General features: G+C 33.8%; 1 protein-coding gene across 1 annotated transcript; it reads left to right on the forward strand.

Moving 5' to 3' along the window:
• Positions 1-6,403: 6,403 nt before the first annotated feature.
• On the forward strand, positions 6,404-8,199 carry LOC147508705 (mitogen-activated protein kinase kinase 5-like). Its single transcript, XM_086601091.1, is given in 2 exon segments — positions 6,404-7,852; positions 7,855-8,199. Coding segments are annotated over 2 exon segments (1,143 nt in total). The 5' UTR covers positions 6,404-6,942; the 3' UTR covers positions 8,088-8,199.
• Positions 8,200-11,591: the final 3,392 nt, after the last annotated feature.

The following is an 11,591-nucleotide window of genomic DNA, read 5'->3' on the forward strand; positions in this document are numbered from 1 at the left end:
CAGTTTGGACAAAAAGGTGAGATTTTTCAGTAGATAGACTTCTCTAATTAAGAAGGGGGAGTGCACAAAGTACACCAACTTTTGTCTTTCCAACTTATGAAGATTCTTTAATTTTGCAATGTTATTTTCACCAATTGTTACATATTATTGGAAAAATCACAAGAAATATCATATGAAGGTTAAGTGTTGTCATAAGAAGTTTGCTGAAAATTCATTTGTGTTTGAAGCTTCTTTTGGACATGTGCTTATTTCAAGCAGAAGACTATAAGAAAATGTCATCCAAGAACCACAAAGAAACGATAGGAAAATCATAGAGAAAATGTTTTTGAGCAAGCAAGATTACTTTTTTTTATTATTAACTCGAGGTTGAGTTGTTTGAAAGAAGGGGAGAATGATGTAAAATGAGAATGTCCACTTTGGGTTATTTTCATTAGTAGAATTATTAAGTTGATTTAGTAGTTTACGTTATTGAGTTTAATTAGATTTAGAAGTCTAGGTTATTTCTTGGTTATCAAGTTTGGCTAATCTATATAAGAATGCCAAGTTTATTTAGATTCAACAAATTATCAATTATTAAATTATCAAATCTCTAAAAACCATTCAATTTCTACAATTATTCAAACTTCAACTCTTGTTCTTGATTCTATTTTAATTTCTCTTTTGAGGATCTCCGCATCAGTTTACGTCCTAGGCCCATACCTTGGCCCAACCATAAGTTTTCACACATACAACAACATTTTCTCAACGCATGCCAGGAGTACTGTTTTGGCTACTCCGATCCCAGCCAAAAGGGAATTCCATACATGTTCTACGTTTAGAGATTTAGGCGGTTCGATCAATACCTCAATGTCTACACAAAATGAGTAAAAAAAAAGATTTATTAAAACTATACTGTACACTTGAGCACAACAAGCAACGTACACCTGCAACCGATGCTGAAGGAAGTGTGCGGTATGGAAAAATTCTGTAATGCAGGCTTATTGGACCAGCTAATCCCATCTCTAATGGAACTTAATGAAGTTGACTGGTTAATAAAGTTAAAGTTTGGAGTTGTTAAAGAAGACACGTCCTCCTTTGAATGTTTCCTTGATTACTTCAGTCTCCCAAGTCAATTCAGCTCCCTCCACGAACTTACCCCCTTCTCCTCTCAACCCTCAACATTGAATCTTTCTTCACCATATACACATCTCACATCTCAGAAAGATCTTGCTCTCTTTTTCCTTGTGTCTTCCTTTCCTATTTTCAAAACATAAATATATGAAGAAACTACCCTTTCCTATATATATATATGCATGTTCTTTTGACAAGTCAACCCTGGCTTCCTAACTTCCAATAACCCCCATTCAGTAGTCTACATGCAAGCTACCAAATATAGAGATTTCAGACGTCAACTTCTCAAAATCTAAAAACAGGCATTATTTGTTAAGAAAATAAAAAGTGTCATAAATGTTACAAACCCATGAGAATTGTTTAAAGAGTGACGCTAGTTTGTTAAAATTTGATGATGGAGTATAAATGTATAATTTAGTAGAATCCCCCCTGCGTGTAAATGTGATTCTAAATTGTGTATTATCAGTACAAGTGCATGTATCACAGGCTTCACAGCCGATGTAGCCAGAAACCTAAAAATTATTATGCTGTAGCAACCAGGGGTGTGTATAAAACCAGTCGAACCGACAAAACCAACCGAACCGGTCAGTTTTGGGTTGGTTATGTTTATGAATCGGTTTGATTCGGTTCGGCTAAGTATACTTTAAAACCGATAAAGTCGGTTCGGTCATCGGTTTAGTCTCAAACCTGACCCGAACTGACCTGATATATATAATATATATTAAAAAATATATATTTAATTGATTTAATTTAAAAATATATAAAAACTGGTCGGTTAATATCGGTTAAACCATAACCCAATTGGTTCGGTTTGGGTATCGGTTTAGTTGGAAATTAATTTGGTTCAGTTAATATAATACAACTGGTTCGGTTCGGTTCTAAAAAAATATAAATCGATAGGGTCGGTTTAATTGTCGATTTAGACTCAAACCCGACCCAAACTGACCCGTGCACACCCCTAATAGCAACTCGACCCATAGTTGACAATTGACACTACGTGACAATGTAACCTACATACTAACATCTAATTTTAGTTTATGTAGAAGAGCTGGAATTAGAAATGAAATTGAGCTTTGGACAATAATCTTGAAAATGTAGAAACAGTACCATATATGTTGATGGTTGAAAAAACAAATAACATATACAAGAAATTGGTCCCAAGGCTTATTTTTTAGTGAAAATCACTCTCAGACCCAATGTTTTTTTTAATTACGCTCAAAGACAAATTTCGGGTGAAAATAACCATGAAAACCAATTTTCAAGTGAAAATAATCCATAAAGACAAATAATCTAGATTTAAAACAAATATTTTCCAATTTTACTATTTTTTTCATTTTACTATAAACAATGAGTGTTCATATGAACAATGATTCTTCATAGCTCATGTTGAGGTATAAAAACAATAATTGTTCATACTCTAATATATGTTCTTACTGATCGACTATACATTATGTTGAGATATGAACATTGATTATTCATCCCCCAAATAAGTATGAATAATGATTATTTATATTATAATATATAGATGTTCTTACTGATCATACATTATGTTGACTTGTTGAGATATAAACAATGATTGTTCATACTCCAAATAGGTATGAACAATGACTCCAATAGGTGTTCTTACTGATCATACATTATGTTGAGATATGAACAATGATTGTTCATACCCCATATCCCAAACAATGATTGTTCATATGAACAATAATTGTTCAATTTATAACTCATGTTTAGATATGAACAACCTAAATAAATATGAATAATGATTATTCGAATTCATATTCTAATAAGTGTTCTTATTGATCATACATTATGTTGAGATTGTTCATATTCCAAATAGATATGAACAGTAAATAGGTATGATATGAACAATCATTGTTCATACTATATACACTGGATCGTGTCGATTGGGCGGGGCCATTTATTATTTCGCGCGCGGAATGATTGTTCATATGAACAATAATTATTTAATTTATAACTCATGTTTAGGTATGAACAACCCAAATAAATATGAACAATGATTATTCATACTCCAATAAGTATTCTTATTGATCATACATTATGTTGAGATTGTTCATACTCCAAATAGATATGAACAGTAAATAGGTATGATATGAACAATCATTGTTCATACTATATACACTGGATCGTTTCGATTGGGCCGAGCCGTTTATTATTTCGTGCACGGGGGTATACTTGACTTTTCATCTATTTACTCTATTTTTAATTTAGCATCAAGGATATATTTGACCTTTCATCTATCAAAAAAGAGTCCTTACTTTTTCTCCGGTCTATCAAAAAAGAGTTCTGACTTTTTCACCGGTCTATCACGGAGAGTCACTCTCTGGAACATATATAGGATGTGTATATTAGCATTCTGGGTTATTCAATAAGAGAATCATGGAGAGTCACTCTCTGGAACATATATAGGATGTGTATATTAGCATTCTGGGTTATTCAGTAAGAGCGGAGAAACAGAACAGGCTAACAATGTCTGCAAGTATGCAGTGGATGGATTACAGATATAAAAGTTAATATATATAGTTTCAGCCAGCTCCATTACCAATTTACAATCAAATTAAACCCAATAACTTATCAATCAATTATATATCCACTTCACTACTATCTTAACCGAAATACCTACCGATCATATACAGTTGTCGTATTGGACTGTTCGTTATAAACTTGTACAATGTAATGCGCGATATTAAATTGTTTTTAACCGGAAAATTGTATAATCACATATGTCCGTTCTGTTGAAGGAATGTTTGTAAGCACAATTCCTAGCACTAGGGCATATCCTTGACTACCCCAGTTTAATAGTGGGACCTCAAAACGTTGAATCTAAACATGTCACAATCCGGATGCTGCTTTTCAATCTTCCGCAATCGGCATTAAAAGTTTTAACAACGCAAATCTTTGCGATTATCGATATTCATCATTCATGTGAAGTGGTCTTAAAATGCCTCCACTATACGAAGTATTCTTGACAAAAATGAATAATGCAGCTTGTATTTTGTACAAATTTGTCAGTAGTTATGTGAACTTGTTTCCTCCTTTTTTTCAGCGAATAAAATACGTGGAAAGTTTGTTCGTTCATCACTAATCAATGCCCTGTTTTTCTTTCTTAACTAACAAAAGTTACAGGCCTAATTAAAGATTAGCCTTCAGTATCATGGTTTTTTTATATGTAGTTGGCGTATGTTTAAAGCAAGTAAACCTAGTTTGCATCTATGATAGATGCACTGGATTAAGAATGTTCCAGTCTCTATCTTCATCTATTTTTCCTTCTAGTAGGTCATTATGCATCGTAAATAAAAAAGGTTTAAATCATGTGCGTAGCATGGTCAATAATGGTATTTCAAAGTTGCGAAGGAAAAAGGAGTGGTGATAGCAAATCACGAAGAAAAAAGGTGTTAAAAACACTTGGAATCTCATAGAAAGAGATGGATGAGTGCCAGTAAGGATAGAAGGAAAGGCAAGCCCTGCCCATTTCTGCCTTTTTCAGTGATTCTTCCACTTTTGCCTCCTCCATATAACTTCATTCTCTCCTCTTTAAAGTGATATCTATATATAACTCCTGATCTATCCCAGTTCAATGATATAACTCTTGATTGAGCTTCAATCATAGATTGTATCAACTTTATTTTCGACATACATCGAATGATCGATTAAGTATTTGAGTGACACTTTACCAAAATAAAGTATTTGAGTGACAGTTTATGATGAATTTTCGACATAATATCCGTTGTGATTAATAGTAATTTTGTTCGAGTTATACATGTTTTAGCAGTTCTAATATAGCACTATTTGGCCAACCTTATCATTAGAGCAAGTCCAATGGGAGGCTATATGGACTGCTAAAGGCAAATATAGCACTCCAATCATAAAAATGTCATTCTAATGGGGCTGCTAAAAGGGTTTTAAATTTGGAAGGAGTCAAAAATCCAGCCAAAATTAAGACTTTCGCTAGCAACTGCTATAATAAGTTTGGGAGACGGACGACAAAGTTTCTGCCGTCCGTATATTAAATTTCGACGGACGACAGAAACTGCGTCGTCCGTCTAAAAAATTCAACTTAAATTACAAAATAATAGACAGACGGCAGAAACTATGTCATTCATATCATTTAGCACTTCAAAATAGAAAACAAGATTGGATTGGTTTTTGTGATTTTGAGGTGCCAAATTTGACTGGGCAAGCTAAAAAGCGGATGTGGCACTTTTTAGCAGCCCAATTTAACAGCTTTCCATTGGACTTGCTCTAGTTATTCATCTATTCCATATTGACTTTTATAACAAGGACCAGTTTAAACAAATGGTGAGTACACTCAAATCCAGATTAAAAAGGTTTGCAAGAAATATAGGACTAGTTGTTCTTGACTTCTTGCTACCGATGGGCTATATGCAGGAGGCAAGTCTAAAAACTCAAAAAACAAAATTTCAATGGCATACTATCCGTTTTCAGCATATCTTTTAATCATATCATACACATATTCTTAAAACACAGCTACACAAGTGGCTCGTTAAAATTACACTGAAAAACAGGTTTATGCGGATTAAATATTGTTCTCAATAGTTTTATGCAAATGGTTGTGTTTAGAACTTTTATTTTCAAACAAGGGATGATAGGGCATTTAGAAGTTTAGAACACAATCCATAAGTGCAGTGTGCACTTCAAAAGCTCCCTGGATTTGGTTTCACAGTTCCACGCAACCAAATGATAAATAACCTGAAGTTCTCAAAATGAAAAATATAGCCAAATGACGTTCATGATTTGTTCTAAAGGTCAAATATATTAGTTTATAAAATTAGTATGGACGATATTTATAATTGTACTAAATGAAACAAAAATAGAACTTTTCATAATGTCCTGTGGTCGACGTCATCAAGAAATATATATGTATCAATGAAATGCAGCTAATAATATTGCATTTTATTAAATCGTTTCATGTCCAGTGGATCTTTAAACCTATATATATGAATGCTGTGAAAGTCTACCAAAAACACATTAAGAGAATGTAATTATTAAACTTTTAAGCATAAAATTAAATATAACATAAGAAACTATAACTAGGAATATATAAGAAATTGAATTGATTTTGAGAAAAAGAAATGAAATAAGAAAATAAAAATGAATAAGAGTTTATAGAAGTGAAATGCATTGTTAAATATTTGATGCCTAGTGGACCTTTAATACTATATATGAGCTGCAGAAGTCCACCAAAATAATAAAGACAATAAGTTGATTTAAAGAAAATGAAAATAGGAAATGATAGTGTCGCAGATGAGAATAGAGAGGTGTGACAAAGGAAAGAGAAAAGAAATAGTAGAGCATGCAAGTGTGAAGAACACACAGAGACCACAAATCCATCGAAATCTATTCGTTGAAAACTACTACTCATTTCTCTCTTTTATCTCTCTCAACCCTCAACCAAAGTACCAAACAACAAACATCAACTTCTCTCTACTAAGCACACCCACTTATATTTATTATTTAAACCCAAGCCAATCAAGACACTCTCTCCTATCTCTTGTCTTTCTCCCCGCTTTCCTCAATCCTCTCTCTCTTGTCCCTCTCTTTCCTGCCTTTCTCACTTCCCCATATTATACACCCAAAACAAAAAAGAAAAAGAAAAAACACACTTCTCCATTTCTATTTATTTTTCTTCTCTTCCTTTCCTTCCCAGAACCTTCTTTCTTAATCAAAAAATTTCCTCTCTTCCAATCCAATAAAAATGACAAAACTATCTCTCCTATAGCTATTCCCTTTAAAAAAAAAAAAAAACTCAAATTAAAAAAAAACCAATCCCAATCCAATAACAACTGAGTCATGAGACCGATCCAACCCCCAAAACCCACCACAAGCACCAATCGGCAAAGACGTCGACCAGATTTAACTCTCCCCCTACCTGAACGAATCCCATCTTTAGCCGTACCACTTCCCCTCCCCCCACCATCATCATCATCATCCTCAAATAATTCAACAGCCAATAATAATAATAATAATAATAATAATAATAATAATAGTACAACCGGGGCACTAAGTTTGACGGAACTAGATAAAGAACGAAGAATCGGTTCGGGTAGTGGTGGGACCGTATACAAAGTACGTCACAGACCAACCGGTAGATCCTATGCATTGAAAGTAATCTACGGAAATCACGAAGATGCAGTACGTCTACAGATCTGTAGAGAAATCGAGATCCTTCGAACTGTTGACAATCCCAATGTTGTTAAATGTCATGGAATGTTTGACAACGCTGGTGAAATCCAAGTTCTTTTAGAACATATGGATTGTGGCTCTTTAGAAGGAAACCATATTTCTCAAGAACAGGCTTTAGCAGATCTGAGTTACCAGATTTTATCTGGTTTATCATATCTGCATAGAAGGAAGATTGTTCACCGTGACATCAAACCATCAAATTTGCTCATTAATTCGAGAAAGCAGGTTAAGATAGCTGACTTTGGGGTGAGTAGAATTTTAGCTCAGACTATGGATCCATGTAATTCATCAGTGGGTACAATTGCTTATATGAGTCCAGAAAGGATTAATACTGATTTGAATCATGGAGTTTATGATGGGTATGCTGGTGATATATGGAGTTTGGGTGTTAGTATATTGGAATTTTATCTAGGAAAATTTCCATTTGCTGTTGGTAGACAAGGTGATTGGGCTAGTTTAATGTGTGCTATTTGTATATCTGCTCCACCTGAAGCACCAATCAATGCATCTAGAGAGTTTAGAATTTTATTGCTTGTTGTTTGCAAAGAGATCCTGCTAAACGATGGACTGCAGCGCAGCTACTTCAGCATCCATTTATTGTTATGAATAGCAGCCCGAATCTCAATCGTCGTCATCTTCAACCGGTTAATATGAGTTTGAGTGGTAGCACTAGTAGTGTGACGCAGAATCATCATCAACTGCGCGCAATGCTTCCACCTCCGACTACTTCTTCTTCGCCTTCACACGGTTAAGTTTGTGATTTTTAGTTAATGTGAAATTTCCTAGCTGTATTTGATGGAATTCAAGGGGGTTCTTGATAATTCTGCAACTTTATGAGAAATGGGTATGTTTTATTTATCTTTCTATTGTTGATTATCATCTCAAGTTAGGAAAATTTTCCCCTTTTGTATTACTGTTTTATGTTGTTTTTGGCTTTTTGCAAGTATTTGTGGATTAAAGTGGGAATGGGCAATAATTGAAATGAACGGGACACTTTTTTTTTTTTTTAAGGGGGAAAGATTTGAGCTGTTGAATCAATTTCTTATCATTGCCATTATGATGGAACGTACAAATGCAGAAGTTCTCAGCTTCTGTTCCTTTACTTTCACTTGTGATCCTTTTGGGAAAGTTGCGAGATTGGTTTTGATTTTTTTTCAGCTTTATTTTCTATAGCAGTTATAGTCCATAGAAGAAGTAAGATGGGATATAGTTTTGGGTGTGTTCATTTTCAATTTTAATGTCGCCCATTAATGGACTGCATCCAAAGCAGTGTTTAAGTCTGAGTTCCTAAATTTAGGATCCATCAGTTTCACACTTTATGGAGTGAACCCAACAAACATCGAGTAGTAGTAAGTGTTGAATGCAAGTGAAAGCTGATTTTGTGACGGTTTGTGTATGAGTGCAGAATCACTGGAGTAATCTAAATTTGTTTCCTCATAGAAATAAGTTTTCATGGTCCACTTAGATGCTAGATCAGATTTATTAGATCTTTCGAAGCTGGGTATTCTGTATTCAATGGCTTTAAGACCCTTTTGGTTTGATGCAGTTTTTAGAATGTGGGTGTGTCCAAATCTGGCAGTCGGTGTTGTACATATTTGTTTGTACCAACTCTTGTGAATTTGAAATCATGAACACCTTTGTAAATTGTAATGTACTAAAGACCTAAAGTGAAGTATTTATGGAACAAACTAAAATTACACTAAACATGCATAACCAGAATTAAAACAGTTGTGACTTCTGAATGGCATATATAGTACCTTTAAATGTTACAAGGTTCACTGGGATTAAGTGGGAGTTTGACTTTTGGGTGCAGTTGTACATATCTTCCACTATCCTGCTCCAAGCTCACCAACAGTACTGAGACCTTTAGCACCTGCTTATGTATTTCTTTTCTTGAAAGGTCATGCATAATTGATTTCAAATACAAAATTGCACGCATATGATGTCTCCACATGTAATTGGAATCCGGGGTCAAGGAGAAAAACCATTCTCGATTTTGTCCAGCAAGTCAACACGGAAGAAATTCTGCAAGGGGGTTCAGGAACAGCGTAGAATCAATTGAGAATCGGTCTGAATGAGAGCTTGGTCATTTGTATACTGTAGTTTGCTTAATTAATTAACTGAATGCATTTCCATAATGAGCATAGTTCAGTGGCATTGCTAGTGGTATTACCCAAGAAAGCATATAAAGCCATTTACTGAGCTGATCCATGTGGAAGAGGGGCATCCAATGAATTCCTCATAACTTGTACGGAAAAGTATAAAAAGCTCTTTGTCATATAGCTTTGCCAAAATTATGTCTTGCGAGCAAACTTTGCGGAAGTAAATTGTGGGTAGGTCGGTAGGATTTAGAGAGGGGAATCTGTGATTCATGAAAAAAAACATGGTAAGGGTACATCATGGAGCAGTAGTTGTGTCTCTCATGTGCTGTCACAAGCTAATAGCATGAGAATTGACTTAATTGATTTATCGAGAAAAAAATAATAATTGACTTAACCTCAATGCTTTGGTAAAGGACTTGAGATCACCTTATTTTCAAAGACCTGAATATTTTGTATCTTCCTCAAAGTCCAAGCTGTTGCATGTCTTCTTAAATCAGCTTGTGTAGGACGAGGAAAAGAGAACTAATAGCGGCAGTAAAGCAAGAACAAATGAGTTATAGAGGCCACACAAGCCGGCAAAGAGTCGAGATATTAGTTTGTCTATTAGATTTTAAAACCGGGCATATGTCTAGGATCTATTAAATATTTTGTGTGCTGAAAAGACTTTACAAAATGTCTCACACAAATTTTCGAATCAGAATATATTTTTATTGAAAATAAACCAAAATATGTTAATGAACAGCGATTATGGTGTATAAGTACTTGGAAACTAAGGGATCAAATTGAGATAGTCTCTTCACTTTGTGGTTTAGGATATTAATCCGTAATTTTCAAATGAAATTATCTTAAACTTGATCTAGTTTGTATAATAGTTTTATTAGATTTATAGTGATTTAGCGGTAAATCATCACCGTTCGGCTTACGTACTAATGTGTACAAATTACTAAAACAGATTGATTGTTTCCATATCCTCAAAGAATACATTACTCCCACTTAAAAAGATTTATCACATGAACGTGTCCTACGAACGGGTGTCGTTATATTAAATTATTCTAAAAAATATTAGCAACTATGCATAGCTATGAGATATGAAAATTATATTAATTACTCATTTAAATTTCTTGCAACACTCTCTATAAAAAGGAAGTATCAAACCTTGATAAAACCCATCGACTTCTTTTTATTGTTAGTCTTAACAATAAAAGTTTGATTGAAGTTTTGTGAGAATTGAATCCCCAATGTGGCAAAGATAATATTGAAGCTACTTGAATAGCAAGACATTCCCAATCACAATAAATGAATTATGATTAACACTACTTAAAATGCAAAACTATATTTGTCGAGACATTTATTCCCTCTACATATAATACAAATATATTTTAGGGTTATTAGTTCAATGCATTTACATCAAGTTTCTGATTTTTTATTAATTATTTTTTTAAGTTAGTTTAATGTAGTACGTTGCATCCAGTTTCTAATTTCTCATTAATCATTCTTTGAGGTTAGTTCAATGCAGTTGCATCAAGTTTCTGATTTTCTGTTAATTATTATTTGAGGTTACTTCAGTGCAATTGCATCCACTTTATGATTTTCAGTTATAGTGTGTTTGTTAACTGGCAAACTTCTAGTGGGAAAATATAATATTTGCCAGTGTTTTCCCACTATAAATTTGTCAAACAAATCTATAGTGGGAAAATTTTAGTTTGCCAGTGTTTGTTTGCAAAAATTTATAGTGGGAAAATATAAGATTTGTCAGTTTTGCCAGTGTTTGTTTACATGGTTTTTCTCCAGTGGCAAATGATATTTCAATTTTTTGGAGATATTTTATTTGGTTTTCAAACTCAATGAAGTATAACAAAAAATTAAATAAAATACAAATTAAATAAAATAAAATAAAATACAATACAACTCAACTTTAATAGTATCCATAGGATGTCTTCTTAAACAACCATCGCAGCATAGCAGTAGCAGCAGCACACCACCACCACTCCACCACACCCACCACACCACCTAATTGCACACACTACACACACTACCACACACACCAACCCACTACACGCACACAAAGACTCAACAAGAACACACAATAAAATATCCAAAAGTAACATTAATGTCACTTAACAATAATATATCGGTCCACTACTTAACAACAAT

The sequence above is a fragment of the Coptis chinensis genome, chromosome 3 (assembly GCF_015680905.1).
Source record: "Coptis chinensis isolate HL-2020 chromosome 3, ASM1568090v1, whole genome shotgun sequence".
Classification (NCBI taxonomy): Eukaryota; Viridiplantae; Streptophyta; class Magnoliopsida; order Ranunculales; family Ranunculaceae; genus Coptis; species Coptis chinensis.